General features: G+C 35.1%; 1 protein-coding gene across 3 annotated transcripts in view; it reads left to right on the top strand.

The window, feature by feature from the left end:
• The first annotated feature begins 14,333 nt into the window (after positions 1–14,333).
• LOC110031583 (protein transport protein sec23-1) overlaps positions 14,334–20,353 on the top strand; it is a 22,923-nt gene continuing 16,903 nt past the window's right edge. For all 3 annotated transcript variants that reach the window (XM_020734835.1, XM_020734834.1, XM_020734833.1), the window contains exon 1: positions 14,334–15,285. In XM_020734835.1, the coding sequence (XP_020590494.1) occupies positions 14,596–15,285 (690 nt within the window). In that variant the 5' untranslated portion in view covers positions 14,334–14,595. The remainder of the gene's footprint in view (positions 15,286–20,353) is intronic.

A 20,353-nucleotide genomic window follows, 5' to 3' on the forward strand; every position in this document is an offset into this window, starting at 1 on the left:
AACACCTAAAAAAAGGGTTAGTATATAAATCATTACATTATCCCCCCTATTAAATTTGTGGTGTGTATTTTAAACATGGCTCATGCATATTAAAACGGTAAGCATGCAAGTACACAAAAAGCACAAATGATGATTCTTGGCTAAGGCAACTAAACCAACACAGAACTATAGTGAGGACATCGAAAAATAGTACCTAGTATTTTAATCCATAGCGTAGCAGACCATCTAACGTAGTGTCCTAACACAACATCTAAGTGAGTGCACGGTTATGTTATAAGATTAACATATTTTTTTACAGGGTCGTCATCACCAGCCCCATACTAAGGATCCAAGAATTTTAATAAGTGCCACTAGTTGCAGGTTTTAAAAAGCTTTTGAAAGATTGATCTCATATACGGTCTAAGATAAATATCCAAGTAACTTCAAAATAGATTTTCAAAAAATGATGTGTATAAGTAATAAAATATAGAATTTTATACTTTCAAAGTAGTTCATAGGTAATATAAGGTCTAAGTGACACATATTAGACCCCTTGGAACCTTATCAAAACATACGGTGTTAATCACAACATGCTAGCTAGTATTGCCCCACCAAGGCATCCTTGTGGGCAATACTTGCTACCCCTTTGTGACCAACAATGAGTCACTCATCTAACGAGTCAGATTCGTCGTCAAAACAATTAGAGAATGTACATGCAAATGCAACATGATATTGTTTGATACGTTTGTTCCTGTGGAGTATGAACGATTGAAAGATGAAAAGTAATCACCACTATCATACAGTGCGTACACTAGTGATGAATGCACTGACAGTGTCGAAGAGGCAATCACCCACAGGGTTGGTGTGTCGTGGAGGCAGTGACTCAGAGGTTTGGTGTGTCGTGGAGGCAGTGACTCAGAGGGTCGATGTGTCATGGAGGTAATGATTCAGAGGCTTGGTGTGTCGTGAAGACAGTGACCCCGAGCGTGGGTGTGTCGTGGAGACGGTGACTTGGAGGGTTGGTGTGTCATGGAGGCAGTGACTCGAAGGGGAGCCTACGACAATCTAAAGTGGTGCCTAGGGAATGAAAGGATGTAACTCTCGTTGGAGGGAACTACACAATGAATTTGCTCAATGGCAGACCATCTATTCACATGATGTATGAGTGCAAGGAGTAAGTGTATGAAAACACTAATCCAAATGCAAAGAATTCAAGCAAACAAGTCATGTACATACAAGGTGCTATGCAAGAAAACACACAATAGTGAAAAGTGCAAGCACAAAGCACCTGCGACATAGTGCTGAGTGACATAATGATGCCATGAAGTGGATATATAAAGTATCGTACTGTTGTAAGATGCAAATACTCATCACAAACATATGAGGGGATATGCTCATGGAAGTATTATAGTGTGCAATGGTGAATGTAGTAATGCATGAAATTTGAAGAAGCATGCAATGAATACAACATACGAAATGCAAAAGATCACTGATCGACAATGTCGACAAATAGTGGTCGATAGATTGAACGAGTTTGTGATGATGCAGATCAATCATGTGGAGCGAAGATTGATCGGTGTGCGGTCGATCAACGAAGGGTAGTCGACCAATATAATCAAACCGGTGGCGGCCAACCCATTGAATGGACCGTAAATGGTCGATCAAGCCTGAGTGTGAGATCGATCAATAAAGATGGTTGATCAATAGAATAGTGCTGACAACTACTGATCGATCAAGTGGACCGAGGATAATCGATTGAGCCGGAGTGTATAGTCGATCAATGAAGAATGGTCGATCTATGTGATCGGGCCGGTGGCAGCAGATTGATCGAGTGGACCAAGGACATTCGATCATACCGGCGTGCACGACCGATTAATAAAGATTGATCGATCAAAGCGATCGGGCCAATGGGCGACCAGTCAATCAAATGAACCAAAGATAGTCAATAAGGCTAAGGTGCAACCGATCGATGAAAGATGATCAATTGTTATGATTGAGCTGATGATGATCCATCAATCGAGTGGACCAGCGATAAGCGATTAAACTGAAGAGTGCGGCCAATCGACGAGGGGGGGTTGATCATTGCGATTGAGCCAGTAACGGGAAATCGATTGAGTAGTCTGAAGAAAATTGATTAAACTAGAGGATGCAACCAATCATCTACACATTCAAAAATTGATGGTTTTGATGCAATTTTGAAAATAATGCATATGGTGCATATCCTAAAAATGTGAAACACATGCAAGATGATATTCGATTAGATTCGACGAGGAATCGTGCTCGCTCTATCGAACTCACGGGTAAACCCTAAAGGTAATAAACAGAACGAGGTTGACATCGCACAAAATGATAGGCGAGCGCCTCCATTTATGCGGCACAAAAAAATTTCATGGGAAAAATCTTCACGGAGTAGGGAACGTCAAAGTAGTGGGACTTCCCGTTCTATATGCCCAAATAGGCCTGTCAAAACGATTTGTTCGCGAACAACTCGTGTTCGACTAACAATTTTTTTTGCGCTCGATATAAAATCGAGTCGAACATGAACAAAGTTTTGTTCGTTTGTGTCTGACTCGTCTTTGGCTCAAATATATATATATATAATATATATATATATAATGAATGTTATTTTTAAATAATTTAATTGTAGAATAAAATATATTAAAATTTATTTATATGAATATTTTAATATGAATAATTATATTTAAATCTAGCCCTACTCTTATATCATACGACTGTGTGATTAGGGTTGTCAAAATAGTTCATTATTCGTGAATAACTCATGTTCGGCTCGATAAGTAAGCGAACCAAAAACAAACAATTTTTTGGAGCTTGATATATAAAAGAACAATGATATTTTTCAAAAAGTCGAGTCTAGACTTGCTCACGCTTGGCTCGTTTACACCCCTAATGACTGCATGCATGACTAAGGTTGTCAAAATGTTTTTTTTTTTGCAAACAACTCGTGTTCGGCTCGTTAAACAAATAAGTCAAACAGGAGCAGTAATATTTTTTAAAGAGCCAAACATGAATTGAGTCAATGTTTGTTTGTGTTCAGCTCATTTACACCCCTACCCCAAACCACAGATTTTGCTCCCGTCTGTTGTGGGGAAAAATCATTAGCGTAAACGCGGGATTTCAACGACCACGAGCATTGGGATTTTGTGCTAGAAACAAAAAATGTTGGTTTTTCTTATGGATTCGCGAGGGAAACACAAAGGCCCTATTTCTATAGGGTTTTTCTAGAAAATCAAAATCCTAAACTAGTTTCTCTAACATCCAGACCTAGGGGGCTCTATGAATGAAAATAGCAAGGGATTAAGAAATTTTATCTTCGTGGCTATTGATCAAAGGATTTCTTTTGGAAGGAAGAAGCTCTCCTCGCCGGAAGGGTGGTGATGCCGCCGGATTTTGCCTTTTACAAAAAAGTGAGGAAGCTTTCCTTTTCAGCTCGTCGAAATGTCGCTGAAGATGAAGAAGATGACTGGATTCCTTCCCCAAGTGGTGAGGAAGCTCTCCTCGCTGGAAGGAATGAGGAATTCACTAGAGTTTACCTTCCCTAAATTAATGAAGAAAATTTCCTCGTCGGTCGGTCGGAATGTCGTTGGAAATAAGGAAGAAGACCATAAAAATTGAAGGAAAGGTGAAGAAAATGGAGAAGAACAACTTGCATTGGCCGCTCCTCGAGAAAGATGATGATTCACGTAAGAAATCTCCCTAGAAGCTCCCTGAAACCTCCCCTTGCTCCAAACTCTCCTCCTCAGCAAATGACAGCCGACCTGCTCAAATGAACTCTTCCCTATGGTTGATTCAGCCATAAGGGGTTTATCCAAGGGTTCAAGGCCGCCATCCAAATTTGGAATGGGCCGAAAATATCTCCTATGCTTTATTTGGGTGAAGAACCGGGCAAAAGGGGAAGGACCGGTGGTTTCGACCGCCTTGCCTGGGGATCAAACAATCACTTTTCGAGAATCGGTCTAGGCAGTGTGGCCACGCCGCATTCAACCATGGTCGCACCACTTTTCAAAGTGTTGCAAAAAAATGTCCGGCGTGACCACGCCACTTGCGGACCTGTTCACACCGGTTGATGAACTCGGGTGCCTGCTAAGATTTGGGTATTGTAACAATAAGATTACAGCGTAATTATGTCGTAGCCTTTGTTTAACCAGCGTGAACACACCACCTTTGGGCGTGGTCATGCAGACCACAGCCCTTTTGGGCAATGTGGGGTGGTCTCAGCATTGCCACGCCCAGTTAGGCGTGGTCGCACCATTAACTAGGTGTGGCCACAACTGAAATGGGCATGGTCATGCTGGACTAGAAAGAATAAGCTTTCGGAGAAGCTCGCCAAGGGAGTTCCGAGCCTTGTGGGACTTTTGGAGGATCAAATGTGAGTATGTAATGATCCTTGGACCTCCATAAGGACCGTAAATGCATCTTAAAAGAGTTTGAGATGTCAAACTGTCAACATATCATCAAATGGAGCAACTTCAACATGAAATCTATTCATTTGGGCCTTAGACCGAACACGGTGCGGGGTACTCTAGTTGGCTGCCTCCGCCAAGGGAATGTCCATATCAATAGGATACGATTTTGTGTCACGGGAAGGAACATCAACTTGGAGGATACCAGAAGCAATGTCGACTTGGCAACACTTAACTCGAAGCCTGACTATGATGGTGTAGAACTCAACTATAGTGTATTATCACTCGACGATGACGTCTCGTGTATATTGCATAAAAAATGGATGCAAACAAGTAGTGCATCGTCCCAAGCACAGTGCAATGACGCACCTCATAGACAACATATTGATGCTCTGCCAACTACTTTTAACTGCAAACACTCATGACTATTGTGCAATGATTCTTTGGCATACGAACATTGTCATTCAAGGAATTAATTGTGAAACTTAAACAATGGTCTGGATGCGTGATCACCATCTCAATGTAAATCATTTTAGTTGGGCTAGGCCTAGTGATTTTTTCTCTTTCAAGTTTTCCATGTAAAAAATTCTGACATCTTTATTTTTTACTTCTATTATCTTAAAATGTGTTAGGCTTTCGAACAATACTAAGTACTAAATTATCACTCAACTGCCACTAATATTCCAGCAGGCATCATGTATATTCAAAACTCTTAAAATTCAATAAAATTTAAATATATTTTACATTAACATTTGTAAATGAGCAAGCTCACAAGCTAATAATTCAAATCAGGGTTTGTTTAAACGCGACTTCTTAGCTCACCAAGATCAATTTATCTTAGTCAAATTTGAGATGCTCACAAATTAGTTTGACATGGTTACATCCAAATAAGGCTCTATCTATAAATTCTTGTAGTGGTGTTTTGGCTATTGCTTATAACAATCCATAAACAAGACAATTTGTGATCCTCACATATTTTTTCGAATATTCAGACTTTTTTAATGATATTATAATAAAGTAATGTTGAACTCGTTGAATTTTTTTTATTGAGATGTTTGATTTGATTATAAATAATAAAAAATGAATATCATTTCACTTTCTGGTTATAATCCAACTTCTTTATATCTGACTTTTCAAGCGTTTGGTTCGAGCCCATTTGGAGCTGAATCGGACCGGTTGCGGTGTTGATGGGTTGGTCTCTTCATGTCATTTAATTCAATCATAAATTTATTATTCATGTAATTAATTTAATTATAAATTTATTAAAATCAGTAGATTTTGAGTTTCATATTTTTAATTCAAAGTCTTATAAAAATTAATGTCTAGTAAACTTCGAGGGATGCATCCGTACAAAATTATAAATTAAAATATTGCATAGTTTGAAAGCCATCTTACCAACCATTTGGGCTTTTAATTATTCACTTGGTTCAATTAACTCTTAAGATCAGCTCTTTCCTAATCAATTAATTAGATTTTTTTTATTCGTCTTAATTAATTTTACAAAAATAATATTTTATGAAGATATTTAATGTTTCCATTTACAAAATAATATACGTTAATATGTTGTATTGAATCACAGGGAAAAATATTACATCAGGACACTTACAGTAAAATTACGTTTGGAGTCCACTGATATGCAGATACGTGGCTTCAAGGAAACACACGCGCTTTTCTGTGATCCAGCCCAGTAACACAGAAAATATTCCTCCTGTGTTATTCAGCGTTATTCATGTGTTATTGCGGTAATATTGATGTGTTATTGTGCTATTATAACACCGGGAATATTCCCAGAACACAATAACACATGAATACCACCACAATAACGCTCGAATAATGCGGAATAACACAGAGAGAATATTCTCCTGCGCTAAAATGGTTTTTTTTTTTAATTTTTTTGTCCCCACGTGGTGTCATTTCATTAGACTCTGAACGTAGCTCCATGATGTAATATTTTTTCGGAATCGCAAAAGCTAATATACGGTTACTAACTTTCATAATTACGACTATGCACGATTATTGAAGGAAAATACTACTATTGTTTTAAGCGTCTATAATAATTGAATAACATGCACTGATTTGAAAGTAAAGGCGTGAGAAATATCATTTATTATTAAGTTGGATTTAAAATATTTTAAAAAATATTTATGGTTGATTTAGTGAATAAAACAGATTTAAAAGCTATTTTCTGAAGTGATACATAAAAGTAATTATTCCCTATTCAAATTATTTATAATTAAAAGCTATTATCTGAAGTGATACATAAAAGTAATTATTTCCTAATCAAATTATTTATAATTAGGTACATTTGATTTTGAGGCACAAACAATTTTACAGAATAGACAAATGTCGCTTGAAAACATTCCCTTCGCACATGCAATTGAGCTTTTGCGGCCACCCTTCCTTATTGGGAATTAATGGGTGTTTCAAGGATGGCACAAATAATGGAATCATTCCAAGAATTTTTAATTTCAATTTTTAGGGGCATTTACATTCATATCACACATTCTTATATTTATATAAGTAACATCTAAATTTTTCATAGGTATAGTTGAATTCTTTGAGGACATAGGATCATATATTGATATTGATTGTGGACTCATACAGTCTGAGAGAGATTTGTGTGATAATGATGTAGAAGAAGAATGAAGCATATGTGTTCTCTAAACCCTTGCTCTTTGTTTCTGTTAGAGGAAAGCACAAAAAAAAGTTGCCCTCTTGAAGGTAAGAGAGCATATATGTTTATATTATCTCATATGGTCTCCACCATTTTGAGAGACTACAGGGAGGAAGAGAAAATAATAATAAATTTCTTCTCGTTTAGTATCATGTTTGTCCATGGTATGATTAAGTGGGATGGCGACGTGAGCGTCATGCATCTCATACATGTTCAGGGACATTTGTCAGGCTTTCAACTTTGATCCTTGTTTAGATCGTTTGTCAATCCCAAGAACCATTAGCTAGGCGAACTCAGTAGACTATTTTGTGGAGCCAGTCTCGCCTCTTAAAACTTTAACAGTTCACACTTCAACACCTTGCAAAAAGTTTGAATAGGTAATTCAATACTGCAGATCAGTTTGACAAGTCAGTCTAAGAGCTAGTCCATGATCACCAATTACTTATATATATATAACATTCAAATCTTCACATCACATAAAAATACCACTATCATTTACTCCCTATAAATAAAATACATTTTGTTATGCATGTGTTTACAAAACCAAAGTGTTATAAATATAAATACAAAAATTTAGGTCTTTCGTTATATTAAAATAAATGTTAATGCATGCATTTTTCCCTTAACTTGGATTTCTATAATCTTTCAACTCCCTTTGTGTATTCAGGATTCTATTTAAATTTGGCCATCAAACGATTAGCCATTTTATGTAGAAAATAAAGTTTAAAATCACTGTTAAGAATTGAGACTTTTGGACTTGTCGGGTTAGCCCAAAAGAACAAAATTGACTTTGAGATTAATAAAAATCATACATGTTTATAATTAATTTACCTATTATACATTAAAATATGCATCCGAAACTAATTTTATTTGAAACATACATAATTGATTAAAAAAATTATTTGCATATATTCAAGTAAATTAATATTCTAAGTACGCACAGAATTAAAATTAAAAGTAAAATAATTAACATCATGATTTGAAATATTAAGGGAGTTGCTGACCAGAACTCCCTTAATAGATTGAAACATCTGGTTAAGGTCCATAAACTTTTTTTATTTTTGCTATTTGGAACATATGACGACAATTGATAGAGATAAAATTATAAGAAAATTCAAGAATTTTAAATATTTTTGCAATAGGAATAATAAGATTTGGATTTTTTGGAGGGCCCAGGAAAATTTATCTATTATTGGCGATGAGGAGCAATTTGTTCTTACTTTTTTTTCTTTGAATGAGGATCATGGTTGGGCTACTTTTGTTGATGCTAGTTCTAACTTGCTGAATAAGTATACTTTGTGGAATAAGTTGGCTCACATGGGGGAGGTATTAACTAGTAATTGGTTGGTTGATAGAGATTTTAACATGATCATGAAATCTTTTGAGAAAAAGAGTGTTGCGAAGTGTGATGTTTGGCTTTCTCTTTCTATCATTTTTTTTCTTTGGCATAATTTCCATAAGTTGTTGTCATTTGAAGATATTTTAAAACCTAAGGGTTCAAGGTTGGTCTCCCAATGTACTTTGTGCAAAAGAGAGGAGGAAAATGAATTACATTTATTTTTGAAATGCTCATATGCTATAAAGGCGTGGTCTCTTTTAGGGAAACATTTTGGTGTTTCTATCAACATTTGGAACTTGGTAGATGATTTACTTTTGGCTTGGAAGCATGTTTTCAATAAAACACTGAGATTTTTTCCTTTTATGGTTTTTTTGGTTCATTTGGACTGCTCAAAATAATGTTAAATATGAGATGAGTATTACCTCTCCTAATGTGACTGGGGGTTATATAATATCTCATTTTGCTAAAGCTTGGAGTAGCTCCAATACATCCACTACGTTGGCTCGTACAAGGGAGGGTTGGAGACCAATGTTAATACATTGGCAGCCCCCTGATGTTGTTTGGGTTAAAATCAATATTAATGGGAGTTGGAATAATGTTCAAGCTGGTGCGGGTGGTGTTTTCAGGAATGAATTGGGGAATTGTTTATGTTATTTCTCCTCTCCTACTAATGTTTCTTCTCCTATTGAAGCTGCTGGGCAATTTTTATTGCTCTTAACATTGCAAGAATTTTTAATTGGTCTCAAACTGTAATTGTCACAGACTCAACTCTTACTTTAAAATATATAAATATGACGAAGAAACCTAATTTGAACTTAGTATCTGTTCTAAGAAGAGTTGGTAACATTATGGAGTCTCATAAGTAAAAAATAAAGTGGAGTTTTATTTATAGGGAGGGGAATACTCCTGTGGATTGGTTAGCTAAAAGGAGGTATGACGAACGTAATAGTTTTTCGACGTAGAGAAACATATCATCATTTTTGCTTCTGATTTTCTCATTCAGTTTTTTTCGTTAGACACCCGGAGTTTTGGAGTTCTTATTGCTTTCCTTTTTTGGTCAGGGGAATATCTATATTGGCCCTGCAAATCTCTTTTTATGTCTTTTCATTCTTTTTCAATGAAATTGGCCTATGGAATTTTCTTATATATATATAGAAATATTTGTATAACTTACTAAATAAGTTACACGTCCTTATTCAAAGATAATTTGAAAGGTACATGTAATTAAGAAACTAATCACATATGTAGTTTAATTTAAAAATATACATTCATGTGATTAAGTAATTAACATGGGCACATTATGAAATAATAAATTACGAAAGGTGTGGTGTCTTTGACATTAGGACGAATGATTAGCGTCCCCGCTTTGAGAAAGGGTAATTTACATGCATGCCACACAAATTTTTCGTTTTTATATAACTAACATCAAAATTTTTATATTCACATTTAGGTCACTTTAGCATTATAGAATTATACAAGAGAATGTGTATTTCAGTAGATGTGTAAACGAGTCGAACACGAGCGAGTCCCGGGCCATAAGATGTTAAGGATCTGGGCTCGCTCGTGTTCGGTTCGTTTATATTTCGAGCTCAAAAGGTGTGCTCGTGTTATGCTCGTTTGCTTACCGAGCCGAACACGAGTCGTTCACGGACAAAGAGTCATTTTGACAACTCTAATCACGTAGTCATAAGATGTTAAGGATTGGGGCAAGATTTAAAACATCATATGAATCTAATTTAATAAATTTTATTCTATTTTCTTCATTAATACTTTTAAATGATTATAAATCTTTGTAGCATTGTAGTCAATTACATTTTTTAAAAATACTGCTCATCAAAGTTATATATATAATTGATTTGTAGTGTTTCGAACCAAAATGAGCCGAACACGAATGAATATATATTTGTTTGTGTTATTCGTGCTCGACTCGTTAATTTAGCGAATGAGTCAAACATGAGCTTCTTAACTAGCCGAAGCTGTTCGCGAACAACGAGCTATTTTGACAGCCCTATATTTCAGTTGTGAAAATAAAATTATTGTGATTTTTTTAATTTTAAATTAAAGATTTAAGTGATATGGATGTAATTATACATCTATTGGCAGAGTAAATGTGGCCAAATCTATATTATTTGTTTTTTGGGCTGCTTTATTAATATAACCCTAACAATTATCATTTTACAAAACAAGGCTCGTTGTGTCAACTAGAAATCATATTTCGTAAATATGTTTTCCATACACATATATATACCTCGCTCATTATTCTCTCTTTAATTTATATTCCTCACTTCACGCTATCACCCATCACCATCACTATTTCTAGTATGATAACATATTACAAATGACATCATTTTATTCTTCGAGAATGGCGAGCTTACAAGGTAATATTTGTGATTCGAACTAGGATCTTCGCTGAGTGAAACTATGACATCAACCATTGTATTGTGGGTAAGTGTGCATAAGCGACTTCATCATTGTCGAAATTATGATCGACCACACATTTTCAATATATTTATGAAATTCATATATTAGTTGGTGTATTTAGGTTTATTCACGAATTGCGTTTTTAAAATGATTATATTGGGTATTATTGGATCTAGAATTGTCGCAATGTACATGCCCAAGAGATAGAGTGGTAGAAAACCGAGAGACAGAAAGAGAGAAGGGAGAGTGATGCAACGATTGCCCCCAATGAGGCAAAGCGAGAGTTTTCCCTGGGTTCTTAGACCAATTTTATATATTAAAATATATGTTACAAGGGAGGGGGAGATCCAAAATGACATTTGTCCTCTTATACATAAAAAGTCCTCTTTTATTTATAGATTATAGGAGGGCAAATATAAAAGTATAAGCTCGCCTCTAAAGTTTACTTTCATTGGCGCCTCTTTATGTCCCTAACACCCTTTCGTATAGGGGTGACACATATTTGCTTATCTAGGTCTGTCTAATGAGACGGTCGGCTGACGGACTGCGGTCGACCGACAGATTGAGGTCGGACGATGGAGTGAGGATGACTAAAGGGTTGTGGTCGACAAATAGACCGGGAGGTCGGCCAACTGAGGTGGTCAACCAGTATTTGCTACCGTCAGATCTTGTCTAGATTTGTGCTTGCACTTTTTGGAAATACACAGAAAGCCAAACATATATATATATATATATGTTATATATATATAAATGAATTTTGTAATAAAATATCAACAGTGATGCTCTTTTCTTATGGATAAAGTTTTATATTAGAGGTTAGACAAAATAATCTTATGTTACTTTAATTCTACAATATTCTATCAAATTAATTTTGATTGATATTAAGGTGAAAAAAACATTTGTTCATTTTTATAAGAATCTCTTACTAAATTTGTTGTAACAAAAAATCATTTTTTAAAAATATACTTTAAAAGTTTTCTACAAATTAAATCAATTATATTAATGTCTAACATAGAGAACAAAATTTTGTCAATTTCTATAAAAAATCTAACAATGCCAATTTTTTTATTCATAAGATCATAAAACCAATTTTTTTTACTTAACATAGTTCTTATATATTTATATCATTGTATTTATTTATCTAACATATTAATTTACAATTTTATTAAGAATATAATATATTTGAACTCTTTTTTATTCATATAATTTGATATTGTTGAACACAAAGCTATCATTTAATTCGCTCCGAGGAGATAGAGCGTGGAATCCGAGGGAAGCAAAAAGAGAACAAAGAAAAAGACAGAGTTGCTTCGCGGGGGAAAGGGGGCAAAGGGAAGTATTCCCGGGCTCTTTGACCCTTTTTATTCCACAGAAATGAAATTGAAATGTGAGGTCGAGGGAGAGAGAGAGTCTCTCTCCCTATTTTACACAAGACAAGGGTCCTCTATTTATAGAAAATGACAACAGGAAAAAAATAATATTACAATAATACTCCTGTTTTAATAAGAGTGGTATAGGTTATTTTGGTCATTTTTTAATTCTCAAGCATTTGAGCTTGTTGGCATTGGGTGGTTGACTGAAGCTAGTGGCTGAACCAGGGGGACTCGGGGAGGCCGAATCAGAGGGTCCAAAGCAGTGAAGCCGAACAAAGGGGGGTCAAACCAGGTGGTCGACCCAGAGAGGCCAACCGATGGACTGAGTGGCCGACCAAAAAAGGGAAAATTCCTGCTTGCGCAACTCCGACATCAGCTTATCCTAGCTCGACGAGATGGTATTTTCTAGCCATACATAAAGCTCCCGAGTTTTTTACTCTTATAGGTGAGACCACAATAAGAATGAAAATCTCACAAGTGTAGAAAATAATATTTCATGAACCACCTTTTAGTAGTTTTTTATCAATCATTCCGTTTGCCTTTGATGAGAATATTATTATTGGTTAAATTTTTTAGATATTATGTTTGGTGGATAGATTATCTCATTCCCGAGGAGAGACTTTGTTTGCTTTTCCTGAAGGAGACACTTTGTTTGCTTGTCCTAGAGAAGAGGCTTTGTTCCATAGTCTCGGAGGAGAGTCTTTGTTTGGTCTTTCCGGAGGAGAGACTTTGATCGCTCGTTTTGGAGCAGAGTCTTTGTTTGCTCGTTTCTAAGGAGAGATTTTGTTTGCTCATCGAGAATGAGGGTCTTAAGTGAGAGGATGTAATTTTTTTGTATTTTTTTCTCTTTTTTATTTCGTTATTCATTTGAGATAAGCAAACACGACAAAAAAAAAAAAGATGCTTATTTGGTTGTTCAGTAAGAGGTCTTAGTGGAAAGTGAGTGAGGTTCTTCATTCTCTTATTTATCTTTACCCTGTCTTTTCACTTACTTTTTTTGTCTTGTTCCTACTATTTTTTTTCTTCTTTCTTTCCTTAGTTTTCCTCTTTTCATCTTTATCTTTCTTTTTTGGTTTGAGCTCTTCAATTTGAAAGGCTCATCTTCTTGTTGGTGACATGATTCATGCTAATTCTATTTTTTAAGGTGTTGAACTCATTAGCTCGTGACCAAGGGATATAGCCAGATATATGAGGGAAGTAGAAAGGGAATGAGAGAGAGAGAGAGAGAGAGAGAGAGAGAGAGAGAGAGAGAGAGAGAGAGAGAGAGAGAGAGAGAGAGAGAGAGAGAGAGAGAGAGAGAGAGAGAGAGAGAGAGAGAGAGAGAGAGAGGGCAAATATGACTGTTAATTCCACACAAATGAAATTACAATGTGAGCTTGAGGGAGAGAGAGAGCCCCCTCTCCCATCCCATTTTACACATGCAAGTGTCCTTTATTTATAAAAGATGACAATAAGAAAAATAAAATTACAATAATATCTCCGCTTTAAGGAGGGCGACATAGGATATTTTGATCATTTTGTCATTCTGAAGCGTTGGAGCACATCGGAGTTGGGTGGCTAGTTCGAGCTGGGTGGCCGAACCAAGGAAACCGAACCAGGAAGGTCGAATCAGGTAGCCGACTCGAGGGACAGGGTGACCGACCAAAAAAGGGAAAAATCTCTGCTTGCACAACTCAAATGACAACAACTTACCCTAGCCTGACGAGATGATATATTTTGTCCATACAAATATATTTAAGTATTAAAATTGTATATGAATAAATAAAAAAAATAATTAAATACTTAAATATATGAAAGAGCATTTACCTTCGAACCCTACAATTATTAGGCGTTTACATTCCCATAACTTTAAACTTTTATCACATGCATAGATATCACATTAAATTATCATTTTTACTTTTGTTTAAAAGTGAAATAAAAGATTTTTATATATTGATTTATGAGACTAAAATATTATAAATATAAATATAAAATTTATGTGGTTAAATATGAAAATAAATTAAAATTGTGCGTTGATGTAAATTTTCCGGATATAAAAAATAATAGAGCGAATATTTCATACCATCCATCTGAGCATAAATCTTTTCTCACAATAAAATAAATAAATAAACAAATAAATCCCACGATCTAATTTTTTGATCCGCACTAGAAGCGATCGAAACTTCTCCGGCATAACGCGGATCCTTCGCTCGTCCGTCCTTAACTACGATTAACTGATACCTGCTCCACTTTCAGACTAGGGAACAATGGTGGCGGCGGCGGGAGCTCCGGGAGCACCACGGGTCCTTCCAATCAATCTTCCTGTTAAATCTTGACGCCTCGTAGGGTTGCCTATGCTTCGACTCCACCGGCCTCCCTCCACCTCCCATCGTCGCCGCTTCTTCGGCAATGGACTTCACCGAGCTGGAGGCAGTGGAAGGCCTCCGGTGGCCGTGGAACGCATGGCCTTCGTCACGCTCCGATGCTGCCTCCCTCGTCGTCCCCTTGAGTGTAATCTGCACTCCATTGATGCCCCTCACCGATCTCCCTCTTCTTCCCTACGAGCCCTTATCCTGCTCTGGTTGCTCTGCCGTGCTAAACCCTTACGCCCGCGTCGACTACCGCTCCGCCCTCTGGATTTGCTCTTTCTGCCACCGCAAGAATCCCTTTCCCCGCTCATACGCCGGAATAGCCGATCACAACCTCCCTGCCGAGCTATTCCCCACACACAGCACCGTAGAGTACCTCCTCCCCTACAAAAACACTAACCCTAGCGGTTTTTTGCACAATTCCTTTTCCTCGAGCCCATCGTTTGCTTCGTTGACATCTTCTATTTCATCCGCATCGGTGACAATACCTTCTCCGGCTGTAGCGCAAGCGCCTGGACCGGCGTTCGTGTTTGTGGTGGATGTATGCTCGGCGGAGGAGGAGCTCCGGGCGCTGAAGAATGAGATTTTGCACGTGGTAGCGAATCTTCCGGAGAATGCTATGGTAGGGCTTGTCTCGTTTGGTTCGATGGTGTGGGTACATGATCTCGGCTATGCTGAGTGCTCCAGAGTTATGTTGTTCTGCGGTGATCGAGAGCTTTCTTCGATGAAGGTAAGCGCACAATTGTGTTTTCGGTTGTCCACTCTGCTTTTTTATCGACATTCATGACTGTTTGAATTTTCTTTTATTTTATTTTTATTATTATTGTATTGGTTAGATGATAAAAAACGTATATTTCAGTTTTTGATTTGATTCCCTTGCATTAGCACTGTTTGCAAGTATCTCCATTGGCCATTATATTCCGTATTCATACATCATTCAAAAGTATTCTTTTATGGGTGGTGCCTTGGTAACTCATCTAGCATGTTCTGTAACCTCTTCAGGACTCCATCCCTTTTTCTTTAATTAGCGCCACTCATGCTCTAGAAAGTTACATACTTCTTTTCTAATGATGTTAGCTTTTTGTTTGGATTAAAACTTTTATATGTGGTCATTATCTGACAACCTAAAGTTTTAATTGTTGTGCATCCTTTTTAATTCTACAGAGCACCTTCCAGATAGGCTGCGAAGAATTCATTCTGCTCATTAGCTATTTTTGTAGAAATAGGGAGACTGATTGCTCACAATCTTATCAATGTAGTCAAAATTTCATGGGAATTTTTATCTTTGTCCATCTATCGACTTTCATGCATACATATCTTATCAAATCATAAGCTGGTTGCTAAATAGAGCTCTTTAAAGAACCTTTTTTTTTAATCTTGTTTGGATTTTGCATTCTTGTGTTGATATTGACACTTATGTTAACATATGATTGTTCAGGGAAGTAGAACATTGGGAATTTAGTATTGTGCTGTTTTGTTGTTTTACGTGTATAATGTGGTGTGATCAAGTGGAAGATATAATAGCTAGGTGATAAGAAGTTGACTAAAATAAATGGTATGAGTTCCTCAAAAAGAACATCAAAGAATTTGAATTAACACGGAGAAAAGATCTTGAGAAACATGTATCTCGAAGAATGATTGAATGTAAATGGGCCTAAGTTGTTGAGAAGATGATATAAGGTATGTTTGGTTATGCGATTTCTGATGCATATATAATATGCAATATAGATTTTAATGCATTCAATCAATTTAACTTTCATCTAATTTTTACAATACTTAAAATATTAATCATAGACAATCATTTATTAATTTTGTTGAAACTTAGAACTGATGTACTAAAATCAGTAACATACTTCTTCACGCTAACATAAAATCTATATGAGGTCTTCAACATGTGCTTTCAAATGTATCTCCTATCATAGTCTTGTAATATTTAGAATACATAGTGTATCAATAAATCTTCATGCAACTGCATGTTCGAGAATCAACTTATTCATTAACCCAATGTGAATTTGGTCTCTACGATTTATCAACTCAATATTTTCCATTTGAACTGTGCGAATTGATTTTAAATAATTGGGTGAAAGTTTATCTGTATAAAAACACTCTTTTTTATTATCTGTAGATAACTTGCTCTCTAGTGATCACCCATGTTTTATAACTCGAGCGCATCGGCTCAATCTATTTATCAGTAATACACATTAGCTGGGTGATTATTGGATTTGTAAGTAGTAATCCTTCATTAGTTTTAGTCATTGTCTATGTTCCAAATTTAGCTCATTCTTGGTTCTGCTTTAAGCAAGTCAATGACGAATTCTTGTGGGATTTTATGACATGATTCAATAATGAGAGATTGGTGGTTTGTGACCCAAACAGGGTAGCGGTATGGGTGCGCTAAATTGATGTCTACATAAAGGCATAAAGGGAGCAGGGGAAGAACTCATAGCTTGTTAAGATTGCGATTCCTTAATATTGTTGACTGTTACATGCATCCTTATTCATAAAGAGGTTTCTGAAAGCTATACGAAAATCAAATAATGAAGAAAGCAATCAAGTGGGATTCTGCATATAAGTGACGTCTTTATGGTATAAATCCTCTAAATTAATCAAGTCTATGATTGTACTTTATTACAATTAAAACATAAACCAAACAAAAAATCAATGTTTAGTTTGACGATGTGTTAGATGATGATATTGGGAAGTCTTCTACTTATTGGGAATTGCATCAACTCACTTAGCTTGAAAGAAACTCTTTTTTGAAGAGTGTTTGTATGGTGTAGATCATGGCTATGGTTGAGGTGAAATTGACTCATGAGCATCTTGTAGGGAAGCAATATAGGAAGCTTGTATGTCTGCAAAAAGATCTAGATGTTTAAACTTCGGATGTTATCATTTTAAACTTGCAATTGCATATGGTCTATAATCTTGGCATGGATAAATGATATTATGTGGCGACATCCACATAATTTATGACACATGGAGTTTAATACAAGTGTGTATACTTATCCATCAAAAGCCTGATACGTCGTGCCTAATTCAGCCGACTTGAGGGCCAACTAGGCGGACGAGTGGACCATGCAGGTGGGATTCTCAAGAGGGGCTGAAGATGATTCCAATGCTTAGGTGGGGCCCACACCATTGAATCAAGGGGGGTTTTGGGGAAAAAAGTTTAAAAGAAATATTGAGTAGTATTTATTTTTGCAAATGAGCTCGGGTTTATTTTTATATTTTGTTTGGCTGCAATTTTTCTTTTATGCTAGTGTTCCTAACTGCGTCTAGTGTTTGTAGAGAGACGATCCAATTCTGGAACAGTAGATCAACATAGTATCTTGTTTGTTTTCTTTGGTAGCCCTCATTTGAGTTCCCTAATCTCTCTCTTGCAATTTCTTCGTTGTTTGTTTGTTGTTTTGGTTGCAATTTGTATCATAGTCTTCCTGCATTTCAATTATAAAAATTTGAAAGTAAAGGTACTAAACTAATTATCCAAATGAAATCTTTACAAATGGTTTGTTGGTGACTTACTACACAAAATAATCTTATGCATTAGTAGTAAACAATTGAATGGCACAATACAATTCATTTTTTTATACACATTAAATAATTCAAAATTTTTAATGCATTTCTTAAATAAGTACTGGCATCAATTGATTTTATAAATGCAATTTATTTTTATGGCTTTGTTTCTTAACATTTAGTTTCTTAAGGGTCCTAAATGGTTTTTTTCTTAATTTAGAAGAACTATTATCATATCGCTTTTTTCTACTTGACATATCTTATGTTAACATTTGTAACAGATAATTGTCATAATACATAGCGAGTTTTCAATAGAGGCTGCCAACTTGTCATGCATATCATGCTGAAGAGTAATAAATGATTAATGCTATAAGGTGTGATACAAGTAGGGTAACGTTAAAATTCTTACAAGTTTTGTAATTAACAAACAATAGACAGATCCAGGAGCGAAAAAAAAAGTGAAGAAAACTAAAAAAAAAAAATACTTATATGATAATGTGAACTTTTATTTTGATAAGTGGTATCAATGGGTTAAAGATGTGTACCTTTGGATTAAACAATATACATAAAGATTTTAATTGTAAACTTTATTTAAAGAAGTTACAGTGCTTAAATCTATAGTATGCTGATGTCGTTGGACTTTCCAAATAATATATTTTTATGAATTTAGCAAACGAAAACAGAGAGCTGAAATAATATTGATATTAGCTTGATTATTGGACATATTGATAAGTTGAATAAAAATTTATACGAGCCCATATTATTAGATTATTTAATTGATATATTAATTTGAGCAATTTTTGTTTGTTAAGCTCTGAAGTCTGGGATAGATTATATGTTAATTTGGGTTCTTGACTCGGACTTAATTTTAGATTCGGTTTTTAATTCTTATGTAATTTTTGGTTTAAATTTGTGGGCATGTTCTGCTATTAGGCTCTTATACATATTGTATTGTGTTTAGGTTCAATTTTTGATTCAACATAGTGAAATGCAAAATTATTTTATATTTTTAAATATTTTTCTATATTTGGATCTTCTTTTAAAGAATATTCACTGATTATTTTTTATTTAATTTGGTTAAATTGAATGTTATTATTTGCAGAATATTTTTCATTAGAAATATCGAGTACATGTTCAATAGTTGTAACAAGAAGCTAAGTATAAATGCCTACAATTAACACTTCATAGTAACCCTCATCAACTATTCATGCTTAATTTATTACCTAATACCTTTAATGATTGAAAAATATAATCTAGGAAATTGTTCAAACACTCTATAGTGACATTGCTTTACATTTTAAAATCTATCATGCATTTGATCTTTATATTACGGATAAAATAAACTATTTCTTGATAAGAAACATAATGAGAAATATAGCAGCTATAGTTCACATTGTCATCTTCTAGAATGTAAATTTAGAGGCCTACTAACTCAACTAAAATTTAGAATATATATCAAAATTAAAAAATAAATAAATATTTGACTTTTGTAACACACAATTTGCATTTTTGATGAACTATGAGATACACAATATTTTGGCAATTGCTGTTTCCGTGTTTGCTAATGATTAATATGTTTCATAAATGAGTATGTATGTACTTTAGTCTATCTTTATTTTCTCTTTGGAAATTGATAGATAATTGAAGCTTACTCAAAGAAGGTGAAGGATGACGTTCCTTTGTTTAATGAAAATTTGGTCCTCGTATTCTTTTTTTAAATTGATGAATACTTGTTATTAAAATTAACGGAATAGACTGCAACCAAGTAAGAAAAAATGAAAAGGAAAGAGAGGATATAAATTGAAGGTTTAAAAATAGGATTAAAATTTAATCATACAAAGCTGCTAGCAATTTGGCAATAAATGAAGGATATGATGCCAAATCATAGGACTTTATCATACTTATTTTCTACTGAAGATTTTGCCATCGTTTTCATTCCAAATGATCCAAGTAATTGCCAAGAAGATATTCCAATGATCAGTCAAGAGTGGATACAACCTATAAGCTTAAAGACAGGAATCACAAAGGATCAATATAATATTTTCCAAATGCTCGTAAAGATCCATCAATTGAACAAAAGGTGAAAGCTTTCTTTTAGAGCAACATTAAACTTGTCACAATTATAAGAATTGCTCATTTTTTATAGGTGATTTTTTAAAATTAATTTTCTCATATAAACTATGCAAATATGAATTGATATCTTGAGAGTCATTACTGGATTTGTGAAAATGAATAAAATAAGTGACGCGGGAATGGGGATAGGACCGGCCCCTCCCCCCCGCCCC

Source organism: Phalaenopsis equestris, unplaced genomic scaffold (assembly GCF_001263595.1).
Source record: "Phalaenopsis equestris unplaced genomic scaffold, ASM126359v1 Scaffold000840, whole genome shotgun sequence".
Classification (NCBI taxonomy): domain Eukaryota; kingdom Viridiplantae; phylum Streptophyta; class Magnoliopsida; order Asparagales; family Orchidaceae; genus Phalaenopsis; species Phalaenopsis equestris.